Here is a 19,748-nt window from a genome sequence, read left to right on the forward strand (position 1 = left end):
TGTCAGTCAGCAGCAGCTGCAGAGAGGACAGAGCTGGGCTGCCCTTGCCCACCCATGGCTGAAGCGTGTGTGTGCTTTGCTGGTGCAGGTTTGGCATGATGCTGGCACATGGGGACTGGTGTCTGGCCAGCAGCCACGGGCACAGGGCCAGGCAGCATGGCAGGCAGCAGGGTGGCAGGACCGCTCCTCCAGGGCTGCTCTCCTGGTGGCATCCCAAATATTTCCTTACACCTTTAGTCCTGCATCCCACATGAACAGCCACTCCACAATGGCAACAGAGCTGTGTGCAGGGCAATGGGGTATCAGAAACCCCTGCAGCTCTCTGCTGACCCTGCTGCAGTTTTGGTGGCCTTCAGCATGCAGTGTCCTCTGAGAGCAGAGCCAGGTGGGTGGGTAATGCACTGCCCCTGGACCAAGAGAGTCCTGCCAAGGCCAGGGGTAACTGCAAGGAAAAGGCACTGGTGGGTCCTTCCTGCCTTACTGCATCAGTACGTGCTTATCAACATTAATAGCAATAATAGCAATAATACCTATTTTCTCCACACCATTTGTGGCGCCCTCTGCTAACTCATCCAGGCAATGCTTTCAGCCTCTTGGTTGTTAGTCCTTGTTGCCTGGAGCAAATGAGAGTTAACTGTTTGGGAAGTATTCCTCTCAGGCAGGAGAGCTTGGCCAGCCTTGCAGTGGTGGATGCCAAGAGGCTGCTTAGGGAGTCGTTTCAAGATGTACCTGCCAAAAGCCCAGCCTGGCCAGCTGGTGTCTGCACTTGCCCGCCCACCTGCCCAGGTAGCTGTACCCTGAAAACACATTAACTGGGGTTTTTGAGTACCCCAGAAGCAAGGGTATCCTCAAACGATCCTGGAGGCAGGGAAGTGTCACACTTACCATAGCTGGACATGCTGATCATTTTGATAAAGGTGAAAAAAACAAGAACATATTTTTGTGGTATTCAGCCATCTTGTGGCACTGTCAGCTGTAGCACCTGAAGGAAGTGTGTAGAGGTCTTCTGTGTGTGCAGCTTGGTCCTTGCTATGCACATGCCACCTTTCACTGCTGGGTATGGCTGTGGTCTGAAGGGAAAGAAGCTGACCTGCATGTAGGAATACCCATACTGGCATGCACACACTGGAGCAGAGATGCTTCTCGTGCTCTCCTGGCTGCATGGACATGAATGAAGAGCCAGGGTGGTCAGGGGCTCCCCAGTAGCATCCCAGGCAGGCCAGGTCTTGTGCCACGATGTGCTGCGAACAAATCCTGCTCTGGATTCCCCCTTCCCAAAGCAGCAGCAGAAGGGGAGCGAGCAGGGAAGCAGCCCCCAGTGGTGATCTCAGCCATGTCCAGCTGTCCTTCATTTGTTATTAGCACTGCCTTGGGAAAGGCTGACTCAAACAAAACCCAGCAGCTACGAAGCAGAGACCCAGAGCAGAGGCCAGGGCGATGAAGGTCCTATGATGCTTCTGCCATGCATCCCAGCCCCTCATTGTGGTACCTGGAACTAGGAAGGGGTGGCAGCAGTTGCTTCCTGAGAAGCCACCTCCTTGCCTAAGGAGGAACACTGACCTCTCTCTACCCTGGTGACAGGCTACAGCAAGGGGCCTGCGCCCAGAGGGAGGGGTCTTTTCAGGAGGACTGCTCTATTTGCTCTTGGGCAGGCATGTGATCCTGACTGGTGACAAAATGTGAGTGAGGAGATGTTTGTCTCTAGAAACTGGCAGGGCATGGGGCAGCACAGCAGTTCTGCTACCCAGCTTTGTTTGCCCCGTGGGTGGGCTGGGGATGCTTCTGGCTGTGGAAGGATGTAGTGTGGAATCTCCTGGCAAGATGCATTTTCTTCCCCCTTAACTCCCTTTTCTGTGCAGATCAGGTGAAAAACAGTACTGCCTGGCATGCTGGGGGATAGCCTTGGGAAAAACCCCAAAACAAAGCCTTCTTCCTGGGACTGCCAACCAGGAGGAGGGGCTGGGAGGGGCTTCTCCAGAAGCCACCTAGGACTGCAAGCCCACACACAGCGCAGCCCCAAAGCTCAGGGTCACACTGTGTCAGAGCTGCTGACCCTTTTAGAAGCATCCTTTGAAAGGATATTTGGCAGAAGAGGCTGCAGGGGGTCGTTGCCTTGCCCTGTGGTGAGCAGGAGTCCTCCCACACTCCCACTTGATGCCCCTCACAGCGCAGCAAGATGGATTGTGCCGCAGCAAAGCTCTAACCACACAGGTGTCCCTGTTCACACCTGTGGCAGGACAGGGTAGGTGAGAAAGGCAGTGTACTTAAGCACATAGAAGTATCCTACTTGGCAAGTACAACTAGTAGCTCTACAAGCACTTAAATCACAATTTGCCTGGGATTTCAATGTAAGAGCAAGCTACAAAATTCCATCATCGCCTCATGGGTAGGATGTAAGTAAGTGCCTACATCTGCTGTATTGAGGCTGCACTTCTCCTCCTTTCCCTTCACTGTGTCCAGAGCAACCATCCAACTAAGCTGCGAGCTGTTGTATTGCTCTCAGAAAACCCTCACATGTAAGTGTAGTGAAGCTGTGAGTGCCTGAAGTGTTGCCCCTGAAAGCCCTGTGGTGCTGAGGCATTTGCAAGGAGGTATGGGCTGGTAGCCATGGTGTGGCATAGAGCAAGCAGCCTGTCACTGCTGCTAACAAGGTGCTCGATAGACAGGCTGAAAGGCTTCCAGGAAAAGTGCATGTGACATGCCTGACCTGTCCACAGGCAAGGCCAGGACTCACCCGACATTTCTGGTATGCTTGATAGAAGAGGCAAGGACTTCTGCCCCAGAAAACTATTTGCAGACTGCATTTATTTGCTTTGATCTTGGACTTTGGTGTTTCCCTCCACGCAATGGTAATTTAAGAGTTCAGGATTCAAGAGAATCATCACTTGCAAGTACTTCCTGTGTGCCTAATGCAGAGCCAAGCACACCTGCCAGTAGGACTTGGAAATAAATATACTATCAAATCCCAAACCATAGTCTTCCTTTCCAACCCGGCATAGATCTGGCCTCCTGGGAGGTGCTCTGAAGTCAGCCAGCCCCTGAGAGAAAGCCAAACTGGATGCTTTTTATTCTGCAGTTCATTAATACATCTTCCCAAGTTTCCACTGCAGTGGAGCTGCTGCCACCAGCAGGGGCTTGGACAGGCTCCCTTCACCAATGTGCATGGAGGTACCAGCTGGTTGCCACAGACTGGCATGTGGCTGTGGTCTCCCCTGGTTCTCCAGAGAAGACTAGACAATGACCATGCATTTTGGGTGGGAGATGGCCGTGCCTGGAACTAAATACTATAGGAAAAACTGCATCTACCACTCCTTGTCTGGCAATATGAAAGGCTGGAGTTGCCCTTATCTTTCAGATAAGCCTGATCCATGTATCTTGCAGCTCTACTAAGAGCCTTACTGAATCAGAGCAAAGATACATCTGCCCCAGGAGCCTGGCTCCAGCAGCTGCCAGTAGTGGACACCCAGAAAAATCTAAACAGGAAAAGTCTATAGTGATATTTCCTCATGAGACTTTCCAGCCTCTAGCAATTTGAAGATCAAGGACTTCCTGAGATGGAAGTGATGTTCCTATAGTTGGTATTCCTTGATGGCTTTTTATTTTTTTTCTTCCATCAGTTTATCCTTGCAAGCTTTTCACATGCACACTGTGCAGCAGCAAAGCTTTTCTTGGCTGAATTATGGTTTTGGTGAAGATAAATCTATTTTTATTTGTTCTGCACCTGTCTCATGCTAGTCTCATTTGATGACCTTTTTTTTCTTGTGCCTCTGAAGCCACACAGTGTGTGAATTTTTATTTGACAAGCACAAGCATGATGACGTGAGAGAACTTGTGAGGGATGCCATGCTCCTTCCATCCTGCCTATCTGAAAGAGCCCCACATTGCTGCAGAGCCATGCATTGGGGTTTCTTCACTTCTTGTCTTAAAAAGAAGCCTGTCCAGGACCACAGGACCCAGTTACAACACCACCAAGCTTCATTTTAGAAATTATACCCCATGGCTGTGCATGGAGAGATCTGATGCTGACAGGGCTGCATGCCAAGATGCCATATCTGAACCTCTCCAGATTTGCAGTGTGCACACCCAGCCTTTGCAGCAAGCACTGGGCACCACTCTGATCAGCATGAAGATCCATGAATCAGCATCTTCAGAATCTGCTGCCCCTCGGCTGGGCTATGCAAGGGGCTGAGGGGAAACCCTGCCCCTCCATAACCTGCCAAAGCAGGACTCATGCAGCAGGCTGAACAGCAGTACAGCAATTTCTAGACTTAAGCCCCATGTTGAGATGCTATTAGCATCTGTATTTTACAGGCAGTGTCAACTTCTGCCAATGTGAGGTTTTTTTCAACCCTTAGGCCACCCTGCCATTCTACAGCAACACCTTTGGAGAAATCAATTCTCCTCTGTTTGCAAAAATGTCATATGTTTCTGTTAGGGGAAAGTGGAGGTGTTAATGTCAGCATCTGCTGGGTGCTTGTCTGTGGAAGCTTTTTAAGTACCCCTGGCACCAGCCCCAGCTCAATCCAAGGAAGGTGCTGCTGGGGTGGGGACCTGCAGCTGTCAAATGGGTTCCCCCCCACTGCAGCTGCCTCATCAGGTAGCAGCAGAGTTTGGTCTGCATCTTCACAGCAGCCCCAGCACCTCTGGTGATGAATGGGAAAGGTGAGAGGTGTCTGTTGCTCTTGGATGTGTAGGCAGCCACAGCCTATGCAGTCTTTGAGATGAGGCTTAAAACCCTGGTCATGCTCCAGGAGAGTGGACAGTTGGCTGGCATCCCAGTAATCTTAGAAGCATCACTATGACTGTGCAGCCAAAGGAGATGTGGTCTGAGCAGGGCATTCCTCAAATCACTGCAGAGCCAGGAAGCATGGAGAATGCAGAAAGCCCTTTTCACCCCAGAATTATCACCTGGGAAGGCTTGAAGCATCTGACAGGACAGTCCCAGAGAAGCCAGGGGTCTCTTGCTGTCTGTGCTGAAGCAGGGGCAGCCCTGTCCCTTTCATTCCTAAATGCTATCATCCTTTGGATGACCCTCCTCAGGAATTGCTGGGGGCCTGACTGGCCAACTGAGCCTCCCTCTACTCTCTAAAATGACATCTCTAAACAGGAAAGTTGTTGCATAAGTTTTATTTCCCTGTTTATTTCCAAAACCTTTTTCCTCCCAAAACTCCTCAGGACTCAGAGCTTTCTCTGCAACCACTAGTGAATTATTACTTGTGTATTACTGTCATGCACAGGCTTGCAGGGACTTGCAGATGAGGAAGCTCAATGACATAGATGAAATTTCCCCTTCAGCTCAGTCCCAGATGCAGACCCTGCAGTCTGGCTGGGAACACACTGCCCTGAGGCAGCTGCTCCTTCCCAGCTCTGCCTGCAGCTTCTCCACAGCCAGGGAAGCCACGAGGGGAGGCAGCACCCAGCATCAGCCCTACGGGTGTCAGCCTGGACTTGCTACTCATTTTCTACATACGGAAGGGAGCAGATGATGCAGCAGCACTGCCCTTTCATTTAAAGCTGCTCTCATGTCTTTCCATGTTGGGGGTTGTCCAGTAACACTTGCTTTCTTTCTTTGTCTCCAACCAGATCGTGGCTGCTATATTTGCTATTGCAGGGATAGTTATGATGACGTATGCTGATGGGTTTCACAGCCACTCTGTTATTGGTATAGCCCTGGTCGTGGGGTCTGCCTCAATGTCTGCTCTTTACAAGGTAAGCATGCCTGGATCTTCATGCCCAGAAAGATTCCAATCACCCCTGTCACTCAAACTGCTCCTCTTGCAAACCTTCATGCAGTTCAGTGCCACCTGCTCTTCTTTGAGGGCTTCTGCCAGAAAGACACTGACTCTGCCACACTGCATTCAGGTATTTTCTTGCTTTGATGTCTGCCCTCACTTAGGACAAAACCTCCTATTTCCTGGGAAGAGTCTTTTCTAGTGCCCATGGGAGGACTTAGAGATACCCCACCTACTTGAAGAATGAGGCTGCTTTTCCACAGGTGCTGGATTTAGTTACTCACTCTGGAAGTGCCCTGCAGAGATTTAGCTTCTTTTTCAAGTCACTGTGTTTTCAAGTCACTGTCATTCTTGCCAGTCCTTCCTCACTGGCATTCATAGCCTACGTTGGACTGGAAGTATTGCTTATCGTGGAAGTAATCACATGCTTCAAAACCAAAGCACATGTCTATGAACCAAGGTCTCACCCTGACCAGCCAGGCACACTGCTTGCACTAAGTGTAAGATGACATGCAGCCTTCTGTGCTTGGGCAGAGCTGTTCACTTAGTCTGAGACACATATGGGCATTTGCCTCTGTGCTGCTCATGGTGCTCAGAGTCACAATCCTCAGGGACTAATAAGCACTTGGGGCTCACCCACCCTAGCTCAGATGTGGAGGCTGGGATGAGGTGTAGGCGTCTCCATCTGGTCTAATGAATTGCACCACAGCAGTTCTCCAATAGAAACTGGAGCAATTGCAGTCAAGCCCTGCAGCCTTAGCACAAACAATCCAGGGAGATGCGCCAAACCGAGAAGCATCTGTCTGTGTCTCTCAGCACTGTGCTGCAATGCTTTCTGCTCACTTTTGCAGATTGTTCTATGTCTTACATAAGGGAAGTCAAGAAGTTTCATGCAGCTCTTTGCTCTAAGAGAGCATTTCCTTGCAAGACCAGAGATATGGCCCTCCACACCCGAAGAAGGGCCACGACTCTGGAGTCATCTTCAGGCAGGGAGGGTTCCTCAAGGCTAGTGTTGCTCTGCTCCCTCTCCCATGGCACCTTCACTCCTTGGAGGGACAGAAGGTCTTAGGGCTGCTCCACCAGAGTCCATGCACGGGGAGGTGATGGTGGCAGTGCTGGCAGGGTGTTACTCAGCACCCCATGAGCAAAAAGAGATGGAGCTGTGCAGCTTGTTTTGCAGCAAATGCCACTCTGCTGCTGCTCCCACTCTGCTTTCCGCAGGCTGGCTCAGTTTCCATGAGCTGTGCATGCCAAGCAGGCGGGCAGATCTGCAGGCAGACAAGCTGTGCCACATGCAGGGCAGCTCTGCAGGCAGACAAGATGTGCCACATGCAGGGCAGATCTGCAGGCAGACAAGATGTGCCACATGCAGGGCAGCTCTGCAGGCAGACAAGATGTGCCACATGCAGGGCAGATCTGCAGGCAGACAAGATGTGCCACATGCAGGGCAGCTCTGCAGGCAGACAAGCTGCACTACATGCAGCAGAGCCAGCTCCATCTGCCCTCCCACCCCAGACATGGACATTTCAGTCTGTCTGTGCCTGCTGCCTGTCCTGCCAGGGGAAACATGCCATCCTTGGGTGGCAATGAGGAGTAAACGTCTTTCAGGACATTTTGCTTAGTTATGCTGAGTGGCAACACAGCTGCAGTGTCCAGTGGTGGCTGCGAGGTGGGGGGATCTGGCAGCCGCCCTGCAGTCTTGCCTGCCGGGGGCTGGTTAGGCAAAGGGAAGAGACCAGTGACACTGGCGAGGGGACCTACCATCCCAGAACAAGCCAGTAGGTCACACTCCATTGGCTCTCCTGGTTTGCAGCCCATGAAAAGGAAAGCTGTACCCAGAGCCCATGGGATCCATCGGATCCTCTGCAGTTCTGTGGTGGAAAACTGGTGCAGACCCCAGCCCAGTCCATGGGGGCTGCCCAGAGGGGCAACTCACACCCCTCATTTCCCCACTCTTTACCCTTTCTCCCACTAACAAACCAAAGCTTTAAAATCCCTGCCCATGGCCTTGTTAGTCAGGCTTCAGTGGTGTTCTAGGCTACAGAGCTGCTGCTGTGCTATCTGCTTTCTGGGAACAAGAGGGTCCCCAGAGGTGTGGGCAGGCCCAGGCTGGGCTGGCACCCTAGGGAGGTGCCAGACACTGCTGTCCTCACTGCCTGAATCTGCAGAACAGTGAGCTGCTCCCACCTTCAGGGAAGATGGACGTGCTATGCATTGTTACAAAATCTCATTTGTCTTCCTAAAAAACTCATGGGAAGCAAGCATCTGGCAGAGGAAAGGAGCTGCTTCTCTGTGTGGCTGCTGGAGCTGCTATCAGCTGGTATCAGAGAACCTGATACTTAAGGGGAAGGAGTTTTGTTGTTTGGTTGGTTGGTTTGGTTTGGTTTTAGGTATTTGTAATTTTGCCTTTTGCTGCTTCCCACTGGCCAAATCTAACTTTTAAAACCCCACCAGGGAGCTTAAAGTCATGAATGAGAGAGGGAGGCTCAGCTCCCACAAAGGGTGGTTTGTCCAGGGCTGCTTGGGGCAGTTCTGGTCATGGTGTCCATAAGCCCATCCCCCAGATATCCTGCAGCCTGTCTGGACCATTGCAGCACCCAGTGTCAGCAGCCTTCCCCATCTGGTGCCTGGGAGGAGGAAGAAATTCACAACACAGGAAAAAAAATAAATAACAAACCTCCCAGGCAAATAGGCCAGTCAAAGCAAAGAGGATGAGGATGGCAGGGAAATCCTCTGAGCCACCTCCTCCTCTCAGGCAGACAGGGGTGCAGAACTTGATAGGCTGAGGGAGATGGGGTTATTTAGCCTAGAGAAGAGGAGACTCAGGGAGGACCTTATCACTCTATTCAACTACCTGAAGGGAGGTTGTAGTTGGGTGGGGACTGGGCTCTTCTCCCAGGCAAGTAGTGACTAGACAAAAGTGCACAGCCTCAGGCTGCTCCAGGTTTAGGTTGGATATTGATGATTGTAAAGGTCTTTTCCAGCCTTGGTAGTTCTGTGATTCTGTGAGTAGTGATATTTCACATGGGGATCTCAACATGTTGCTTTGTCTCCTCCCCTCACCCTACTCCACCAATTTTCTGGTTTTAATGTCTGGTTTTCCTGTGGTTTTCCTGAAGGGAGCGTGCAGAAAACAGACCAAAGTGTCTAGACTGGGGTGAGCAATCTTCCCTTTCAGGAGATGCATGTCCAAAGCCCTGAGTCCCCTTCCCATGTGGTCTCATCTGGCAGCTCCCCCTGCCTGTGCTCCAGGGGTGGATGCCAGAAAGGAGAAGTCTGGCACACACAAGGTGCTCCCCACAGCTTCACCAGCAGCTGCCTCAAGTGTCCAGCAAGCATCACCACACAGGTGCTGACTGACACTGCTCAGCACCCAGTCCTTCCACAACAAGCACTGGCCAGTGGTTCAGGACACCAGGAGCTGCTGGAGCCAGAGCACCAGCCCTCCAGAGGAGAGGTGCAAGAGAATTAAAACCATTTGTTTTCCTCTTGTAGGTTTTATTCAAACTTCTTTTGGGCAGCGCTAAATTTGGGGAAGCTGCCTTATTCCTCTCCATGTTAGCTGTCTTCAACGTCCTCTTCGTTACCTGTATTCCTGTCATCCTTTATTTTACCAAAGTGGAGTACTGGAGCTCTTTCGACATCGTTCCTTGGGGAAATCTCTGTGGATTTTCAATTCTCTTATTGAGTGAGTAGATGGGGCGTGGGGGAGCTCATGCACTCTTTGGGGTGGAGGAGGGTGCCAGAAACTGGCTGCTGAGGGAAGCTGTAGGTTTCCCACATGCTGGAGCTGGTTTCCCTTCTTCTAAACCTAATTACTATCTTGAAAAATTATGCAGAGGGTCCATTCCTAAATGGCAATATAGACCCCACTCCTGCTGTTATTACCAAGTCAAAGTATTGTGGCCATCATTAGAAGACACTGAGGGACTAAACTGGAAAGTTTGTCCTAAATCCTACTCATGAACTCAGCCTCATGGAAACAAGTAGCTTGGCTATGTTGGGAAGGAGCCTTCCTTACTGCAGGGAAGGCTCATCAGCAGGCCAGGCCAGTCAAGGCCAGCCTCCAGCACCTCTGCTGATTTCAGTAACAGCTAATTGCTATTCCTAAAGAACAGGAAACTTTTGAAAATGTATAGTGCTGATGGGAATTTTGTAGGTGGCACTCCTACTGCCATGCTGTGCCACCAAGGGAACCTGTCTTGGGAGGGATGACAAACATAAGTTTTAATGATTCATAGTCATGAGAAATGTGATGCTGTTTCTTGTTAAACTAGATGTGTTGACTTTGCTGCCACAGTTGGTCCCGAAACTGGATAATGGCATCGTATCTCCTAACACATTCCTTTCCTTGCTACTAGAAATAGGCTGTCTTTATCCCTGTCTTAAGTCCAAGCTCCTTTTTACCCTGAACAGTCACAACACTTGACTCTAGAAGTAGCTCCAGTTTCCTTATGGGTGGACTCAATGGAAGGTTTCTGTGAGCAAGTAGTGTAGAACTTGCAAGTGATCGCTGGGGTGTGCAATCTATAGGTGCTACTAGAAGACAGTCAGAGGCCCAGCTGCTGGTCAGTTCAGTATTGGCAAGACTCTCCTGACTTTGCTAAAGCTAATCCTGTAAAACAAGGGATAAGTTGGTCGAAAGCAATTATTTATTCATGAGACACTCCATGAACAGTGTATGGTATTACAATGGAATGATATTATAATAATTCAGTTGTAATGATATTATAATTGCATTGTATGAAATACTATTTAGCAAGTCCCTATCTGGAAGAGGGTTAGATTTACAGCATTGTCCACCTGCAGATGGAGGCAGCTTTTCTACAAAAAAGTACCCAGCCAGCAATGTTTGGCTGAAATCTCCCAGATTAAGAGCATTTAGTCCTTCAGCAGGGCCAGGTGGATTAGTGCAAAGAGTGGGAATCACAGCACGTTGTGCTGGGAGACAGGTTGTACCCACCTGATCCTGCCACTGGACTCCTGTAGGATGTAGAGCTCCCCAGAAACAGCAATGTCTCAGGCAGGTGGACACGCAGCAGACAGACATCCATTCACAGGTATCTTCCAGGATTAACAACAGAAGTTTAATATGACTTCTATTTGAACAACATGCTGAGGGAGTAATAAAGCAAAAAAAATGACGTATGACATTCCCTCTGCCTAGCTTCACAGTAGTAAAAGGTGTTTTTCTTTCCTTCTTCAGCATTCAATATTCTACTAAATTTTGGGATTGCTATTACATACCCAACCTTGATTTCTCTTGGAATTGTACTGAGTGTCCCAGTGAATGCGGGTAAGAATTTCTGTCTTTTGCATCTTAATGAAGACATTAAATCTGTGGCCTTTCAAATACACAACAGGAATAAAAGCAAATAGCTTTATTAAACATGCTTTACATTTTCACTCAAAGCCTTACAGAGATGAAAATTTATACTGTGTGTGTTAAATATGTATTGTGTGGTATTACATGAATATTCATAATCTCTAGAATTGGTTTTTAAGTCACTGTCTGAAGAAGCCAGCATACTGAGAAACAAAGTAAATTTTAAGTCATCCATCTCCATGCTGGGTGAAAACTCATGGAAGGAGTATAAATAAATTCTTAATGATTTCTTCAAGGCAGGATTAACACTAAATTGAAACAAATACAATTGCTTACATTTTAAAAACAAATATACACTAGTAATTCTGCTTGCCTTGGTCAATAGCAGGTGTTTATCAAGATCTTGAGACAATCCAATTTTGGGCCTTGGGTTTTTCTGACAGTTTTCTGAAATGCAGCAAAAGCCAAGAGACCGCAGAGCCTGAGAGGGCTGGGTAGGGGAGTGCACAGGCAACCCTGGCCAAAACCAGAGGCACCTCTCCCAGGCCATGCTCCTAAAACCCAATATGCTGAGCTGGTGCCACGGCACAGGCAGCATTTCCCAGCTTGGTGCTGACTAAGCACACAGACAGCTGGCATGGCTGGCTGCCCCAGCAGATTTTCATACCAAACAGCGTGATCTCTGCTGGAATGCTTGGGGTGTGCAGGGTCTCTTATCCAGTGGGGCAGTCAAGCTGAAAAAGAAGTTTGCAAAAAGGAACTGCCACGCCAAGGAAGGGCGATGCCCTTTTCTCTGAGTACCCTGTGCTCTCCAAGTTCCTGCACCGTCAGTGAGCAAGGGCCAAGATGCTGCTGCAGATCAGTGCAGCTGCAGGCAATGGTTCCTTTTGCACCCTGAGCCCACGGGCCAGCCCTGCCTGCTCTGAAGGGTGCTGTATCCTGCTATGTGCTAAACTAGCAGGAAGGGTAGTCTTCCTGCTGCCATCTCCTCTGTGATCACGTTCTTCTGCCCCAGCCAGCCTCAGAGCTGGAGAGGCAAGGGGGAGGGGATACTGCCCTAATGCTTTGTCCCACGTAATAACACTCGTTCCATGTCCCACACAGTTGTTGATCACTACACGAGTGAAATTGTCTTCAACAGCGTCCGAGTAATCGCTATCATCATTATTGGCCTGGGCTTCCTCCTGTTGCTCTTGCCAGAGGAATGGGACGTCTGGGTAATAAAGCTCCTCACGCGTCTCAAAGTCCGGAAGAAGGAAGAAATCCCCGAAGGAAACGGAGACATTGCTTCAGGACTGCCTAACAAAAGCCGGAGAACTCGCCCTTCCATGTCATCCTTTGCTCATTAAATGCTCTTTTTACCAAAACTTTGTGGTTAGCCTTGTATATGATGATGCAAAGGTCTTTTCCTGGGAAGAAGCACACCTGTCCAACATGGTGTACATACCTGTACAGTTTTGATATGATCATCTAAGGCATCGAGTCTTGGCATGTCCAGTTTGCTTGTACTTTTTTCACATCAGACCTTTCACTTAAGTAGTACACTGAAAAAAAACTGCAAACCAAGAACCTCTCTTCTCTTTTTAAATGAATGTAATATATAGTCAAATATATTTGCATAGGTTATTTTAAAGAATGATTTTCATGAAAAGCAGGGCAGACATTTTGAACATTAGGTACCGAATGATGCATTGCACACTGTGATTTAAAAGAAACAAATGCTATGCTACATCACACGTTTATTTTTGACCAGAGCCGTAACCTGAAAGTTTCAAGGAACCAAAAAGGGAATCTTTTTGAGGATGGGAAGATGGGGCAAAGAGTGGAAAGGAGAAGGTTTGGATATCACTCTGTGTAGATGAGTGCATGTTGCACTGCAACCAGAAGAATACTCAAGAGCCAAAATGCTTGCACTAAAGCACTAGGGAGAAAGAGAGAAAGCAGTGTAGAGCCCAAATCTCCTTATTCTGCACATGACTGTAGTCCACGTTTAAAATCATGCAAGAGAAAATCCAGTGCCTTCTACAGAACTTGTCTTTATCCACGCAGAACCAGGTCCTGCCATAAAGGCTCTTGCAACGGCAGGGCTCAGGCTTGCAGCCCCAGGGGACCCCAAATTCCCACCGACGCCAGGACACGCCTCCCATACACACTGTGGCTTCTGTGGGAACGTGGGGCCCAGGGGACTGCAAGTTTGTGCACAGGAGACCTGGTTCTCTCCTCACTTGCACAGGTTTTACCCCTGTGTGGAGCTGCGCTTGATTAACACCAGGGTAGGGAAGAAATCTTGGTCATGTGTGGGACAACCCGACCGAAAATTATCAAAGGGGCTGGCAAGAGCGTGGTTGCTGATGTACAGTCTGAGAGCACAGACTAAGGGGGTGAATCACCAGTTGCTTTTACTCCATAATTGTGAGTGTCAAGAGTTAAAAATGTAAGATATTTACATCAAATGTAACACTTTTTATGAACCTTGTAAGCACCAGGATGTTTACTTATGCGATTTTGGTTCGCCATTAAATTTCTATCTGTGATAGATCACATGCTATGTAAAAAAAGGGGGGGAAGAAGGTTATAGTTTACTATTTTTGAAGTTTACATTGTTGCATACAAAATTTAAAGTGTTCTTTTGAACTGCTGCCATAGCCTATGGGTCCCTGCTGCCACTGAGGCTCTCTTTGTCTCAGGCAGGGGTCCACTTCAAAACATCTTAGCAAATCAACTTCAGATTCCATTATCTGTTTGGCAAAGCTAATTAATAAAATATTTTAAATGCAGCCTCTGTCAATGCTGTTTCCTTGACTGCACCTTTATTTGTTTTACTGTGGGTAGTATTTGGCCAAAGCGATCAGTAGGGAGAGACAAGTTCATTAAAGCAACTAAGGTGGCAACTGATCTGCTGCTTGCCAGTGTCTCCGTGACAGGAGAAGCTTTAGGCTTTCTGGACGAACTCATCTGGAGGGTTGGTGTCAGGTATCATTCAGGAAAGCAGAATGCAGACCAAAGGAAGAACTCGTCTTCCTTTGAAACTATTGCTGAGCAGCCGTAAATGCATATGCTAACAGGTATTTGGGGGCTATGGATGGGACATGAATTAGTACATTCATAATTAAGCCCCAGTCCAGGGTGTATGTTGTTCCCTACATAATCTCTTCATGGCCAAATAGACACCGAAGACTTGCCAATAGAGCTTGCACACACAAGCAAAATCTGAGGCTGTGGGAATCTGCTCACAACCACTTTCCCATTCAGAACTACCCACTTGAATTAGTGTCTCTGGGACAAGTCATCCATCCCCAGCTCTCCAGAGTGCTCTGTAACACCACCAGTGCAATAAGGAGTTGGTCAGGGTTAACAGAGACAGTATCATCTACCTATAGTGAAGGAAACCACAGCAGGTGGACACCATTTCTGGTCAAAAACTTTTCTGCTACTGTACCTGTGGAAAGTGAAGGTTTCTCTGTGTAGTCAATGCGGACGTCTGAATTTAATTGTGTAGCTCTAGATCATATTCCAAATAAACACACAAGTCTCCACAGCAGAAACAAAAGTGGAACACTCCTCCTCTGTGATGAAAAGGATATCACAGGTCTCCAGCACTTCAGAAGCCCTAGAGACAGGACCAGTCACTTAACTACCTGGACTCAGAAAGCAGGTTGGGGTTGGGCATTTCTTTGATCAATGGGGAAAGAACAGAAGCCAGAAGCAACGCATCTGGTGTGAAGCAGGAGCACAGGAAAGATGCTGATGGGATAGATGCTGATGGGATCAGAACAGAAATGGGAAATACTTTCTCGGGAAAGATGCCCACCCGCCCCTTGCTACAACTCCAACTTGAAGAAATGGGGTCTGTGCACATGCTGTAGTCATAAACTACTGGGAGTTTGGCTCCATGTCCCTGATTTGTACTGCAGAATAGACAAGGTCTTTCAAGGCCTCCAAATCTGAGCTACTCCTTGGCAAAGGCCAAGGCTAAGAAGCTTCTTTCACAGTTCAGTACTCATGCAAGCTGTCTTTCTGGAAATGGCCAGCAGTAATGAATTTTGATGGATGAGTTTAATTGGCTCATTGTTATTAAAAGAGAAGCAATTAGATTTTCTTCTTTAGTTGGCATGTTCTAGGGCATTTCCATAATAACCTGCAACTTATCTTAAGTCCTGAACATCAAAAAAGGGAAATAAGAAAAAAACGAGCTGACTGCAGCCCTGCAAGAAGAGTAAGTTGCATAATACTCTCCTTGTGATTTTTGGCCAATTATATATCTAAAATGCCTTCCTGACTTGTAAACAAAACCATCTCTCTTTCACTGTGTGATTTTGGATTTGGTAAAGGCACTTGCTAGCTTGGCTGCTCAGAAAAAATATCCCATGTTTAAGAAGGATGTTGCCTTTGTGCATGTGGAAGAAGTCCCACTTGGTACGGTACATTTGTGCTTCACAGACAACCTCCATTGTGAACATAAGGCAATTGGTGCAGCTGATGGGCTATGAAATACAACACCTGAATGAAAGCATGCAGCTGGATTTTTAATAAAGAATTTTAGGATGTGTTTCACCCTTGGAAGAGAACTAGGAACCACTTCTTTGCTTTTAGTACATAACATGCTGCAGAAATTTGAAGGCATCCAAACGAAACTCAAAAGATTAGTTTTCTTCTTCCATTTATATAGCTTTGAAAATTGCAGTCTGGCTATGAAACAGAAAGATTCCCAGTTTCCCATCTAGCTTTCTTGCAAAAATCTGAGCATCAACACTGCTGCAAAGCAAGCTTGTCTCATCCTTGGTAAGCCTGGAGAGTTGCCAATCGGGAGCCAAGAGAAGAGTAAGAATTAGTCATTCTTCCCACCTTACCATGGCCTGCTTTCCTCAAAATACTCCTTTTCCTGTTGTCTTCTTTCCTAACAACTGAACAAAAATGGAATGTTGGCATTAAAAAGAAGTGCTTATAATTAATGCAAATGGCTTCAGCACCTGAGAAGAATCTTAAATCTCTAGTTGCTTTTTTCTTCATCATAATCACCACTCCTCTAGGTAGCCTAGTAGTTCTCACTGTGTTCCACAGAGTACTCCACTGATGGCCATGAGAGGTCACAAGAACAAGGAAGCCTTTTTCCAGCAGGCTTCAGACACACAGACATGTGGAGAAGGTGAAAAACATAGTTCTGTCTAGTCTTTCTCCTTCTGTCTCCACACCAGCCTGCACAGACAGCTTAGTCCTTCCTAGACAAATCCCCTCCAGTGCTAGCTGAAGGACTCACATGCCCAGCCCTCACACACACACACACAGATCTAATGCAGAAGCTCTGGTAACCTGTGTCTGTCTCTCCCTCAGTGTCCTAAGCCAGGTGCTCAATCCTCTATGTTCATGTCACACTGGCACTCTCTAGTGCAGGGATTCTCATCACAACACCCAACCAAGAAAACATTATGAGAAAATCAAGGTAAGAGCTCCAAGACACATTGAGTTGTGATAATGATAATGCACACTTTCTTAGGGATTAAGAAAATGGATTTGCTACAGCTTCCAAACAAAAGCTGGGACTCTAGCCTGGATAAAAGACTGAGGGGAGACCTCATTAATGCCTGTAAGTATCCATAGGGTGGGTACAAGGGGAATGGAGCCAGACTCTTCTCAGAAGTTCCCAGTGACAGGACAAGGGGCAATGGGCACAAGCTGGAACATGGGAAGTTCCACTGAAATACGAGGACAAAGTTCTTTACGGTGAGGGTGACAGAGCACTGGGACAGGCTGCCAAGAGAGGTTGTGGAGTCCCCTTCTCTGGAAATATTAAAATCCCACTTGGATGCAGTCCTGAGTAATGTGCTCTAGAGGATCCTGCTTTAGCAGGGGAGTTGGACTACATGACCTCTAGAAGTTCCTTCCAACTCTTGACAATTCCGTGATTCCATGATTCAGCCCTCCTTTATTCATCCAAAAAAGGAACTTTTTGCTGACTCATCCAAATCAGCTTAAGCATGTTATTGTTAAAAGGAAATTAATAAAAGTTAAACTCAACATGAAGTCATCATGAAATAATGAAGAGGAGTGCTTTGGATAAGGCCCTAGAAAGGACAGTATACATTTCTTAAACTTCTAGAATCTAATTTACCTATTTCAGATCTTTAGTTGCCAATGTTTGGTATTAAACACAAGGTTATGTAAAGAGAAAGAAGTTTTCTTTATAAACATGGACAGATCATTTAGCATTATCAGTGGCTACTAAATAATGAGCTCATTAATGATTAACTAAGGACTTCACTGTCTGTCAGTTCTTAAGCAATTCTCTTACAAAGCTCAGAAAATTATTGCCCAAAAAGAATTTAAAAAAAGCTATTTTGAAGATAAAAATTACCTGTCCTGTTATAGAAAGACCTACTTGAAGGAACTTAAGTTTCACCAAATCCTAATAAACCACAAAAATAACCTCAGAAAGCAATTTAAGGAAGACTTTAAACAATGAAAATGTATAAATGGTTCCCCTCCACAACATCAGAGTTTCTACACTCACCTTTGCAGACTGCATCTTCCAAGCTGATGCTACTGCCAAGAGTAATCCATGAGGGTCTTTAGCCAGTAAAAGGATGGAAGCTCAAATCTGATATCTGGGCACAGGGGATCTCAAGAGATCCACCCAGAGAGATGCTTGATGTTGGAACTATTTAAGTAATCTCTGTTAAAACATTTTCAAAGAGGTGCAGAAAGAAGCTACTGTTTGCAGTTAATGGTGTGGTTCTTTGCTTATTTTTTTTTTTCTTTTTTAAATAGTAAAACCAGGCACAATTAATAATTTTCTTTTGCTTTCTTTTGTTTAATTATTTTCTTTCACCAGGCATAGCAAGAAACACTCTAAGACCAAAGGAGTCAAGAGTTACATCCTTATCAGACACCTGAGAAGCAAGAAAGAGAAAAAGTAAAATATATTTGTCTTTCACACTGCATATTTAAAAAAAATATTTATTTTAAAAAGCTGCTTGGTGCTTAACAATGGAAGAATGTCCCAGACTACCTCAGGTAAGATTTTGCTATTATTTTCAGTAAAATGAATAGTTGGACAGAGGGTTATACTGCTTAAATAACTTAAAAAAAATTCAGTTCCCTGAAAATCTATTATGGATAAGGATCATACATCAGAATCTTTCACTGCAAGAAAAACATATTAATTGAGCTCCTGGTATAAGCACAAAGGTGAACACAGCTACATTAAATCAAGGAGTGCTCGCACTCCTAGGGATACGTGCAACATGCTAATTGCTTCCAAAATGAAAGGAGAAATCATTATGGTTGCCAATCCAGAGTCTGCTGGGCAGATTTCAATTAAATATGGGGTAAGCAAAGCTGTAGGTGAGATCTGCCGAGACATTAACTGGAAGGTAAAGCACAAGCACAGCTGTATCCCAATTAATGAGAACATGCACAAAAGAGTTTGAGAACTGAGCTGTTGTATAAGCTCTAAGCACTTCACCTCACACTGCTGGCAAGACTTCCAGTAGGAGATGAGCATCTATTTCTTTAACATCTATCTCATTAGTGGAAATGCAATTCGAAGGCTTCAGCTGTGGCAACCAGTGCACCTAACAAATCTGGTATTTTTCAGCTTCCTCTCTTTCTAGAACATTTGCCTCTGCCTGGCTATTATAGATATCCCATTTATTACCTACTGGGCACATTTCCTAAACAGTAAAAGACTAAAGAGAGATGCTTAGAACTGCCTAACTAACAATAACAACAAAAAGTACACTTATGGCAGTTTAACCAAATGGAAATCTTGCCATAAAAAATGTATTAGATAAATCCATCTTTTTTTCTATTCATGAACTTCCAAAAACCAGATCACTAAATTTCCATAGTATCCATTACAGAGAGTTATTTACAACTGTCTCCAGTGAGTGTTTCTTGGGCTACACGTCATTAAAGAATAAACTATTTATCACAAATATCCCAGATGTGCTATTTGGGTTTATATGATTAATTATATATAACCACATTATCCCCTCTGTTTCACAAATGCAGTAACTAAACAACATTACAAAACCCATAAATGTTGACATCTAAAACACAACTGACATTCCCTATTATCGTATTTCAGTCTTGAGACTCAACATTTTCCTTTCAATACCCATGCTCGTAAAAGCCTCCTGGGCACAAAAGGGTCTTAAATGGTAAAATGAGTTTACTTCTAGATGTCCTTCCAAGAGAAAAACATAATTGAAATTCTACTTTTGTAGTGACTTCCACTCATCTTAAAAGCCCTGTTCTGTTAGAAGCTAAATGACAGTATTTCTGCCTTTCCTACGATAACCCAACCAACAGGAGGTGGTTAAGTAAACAGGCAGGGAGGAGGACACGGGCTGTGTTAGTTACTGCACAGGGTACACCAGCAGTTGCGTTCACTTTTCTCCAAAAACAAAGCACCTTTCCCGGGAGGTTGGTCAGGCATTCCGGCAGACAAGCCGAGCCTCAGGGAACTCCCAGAACACACTTAACAAAGCTGCAACGCTCTGAGGCTGGTTGTGTGGCTGCCTTGCCAGGGCTCTGCTCAAGAAGGGCAAAACCTCTGGTCTCAGAACACCTCTCCCCGTGCCGAGACGAGGACACGGACACCGCGGGGAGCACGGCAGCCCGGGCAGGCCCCGCTCCCGGCGGCCTCAGGCACCCGAGCACCCCCAAACCAACCAACCCCGGCCCGGCCC

The 19,748-nt window shown here is 46.7% G+C and overlaps 1 protein-coding gene across 1 annotated transcript in view; it reads left to right on the forward strand.

The window, feature by feature from the left end:
- The window catches only part of SLC35F3 (solute carrier family 35, member F3), a 46,963-nt gene extending 34,546 nt beyond the window's left edge, over window positions 1–12,417 (forward strand). Inside the window, exons 3-6 of the mRNA XM_010004542.1 lie at window positions 5,584–5,709; window positions 9,228–9,420; window positions 10,939–11,028; window positions 12,163–12,417. Of these exons, the coding sequence (XP_010002844.1) occupies window positions 5,584–5,709; window positions 9,228–9,420; window positions 10,939–11,028; window positions 12,163–12,407 (654 nt within the window). The 3' untranslated portion in view covers window positions 12,408–12,417. The remainder of the gene's footprint in view (window positions 1–5,583; window positions 5,710–9,227; window positions 9,421–10,938; window positions 11,029–12,162) is intronic.
- The last annotated feature ends 7,331 nt before the right edge of the window (window positions 12,418–19,748 follow it).

The sequence above is a fragment of the Chaetura pelagica genome, unplaced genomic scaffold (genome assembly GCF_000747805.2).
Source record: "Chaetura pelagica isolate M959 unplaced genomic scaffold, ChaPel_1.0 scaffold9, whole genome shotgun sequence".
Classification (NCBI taxonomy): domain Eukaryota; kingdom Metazoa; phylum Chordata; class Aves; order Apodiformes; family Apodidae; genus Chaetura; species Chaetura pelagica.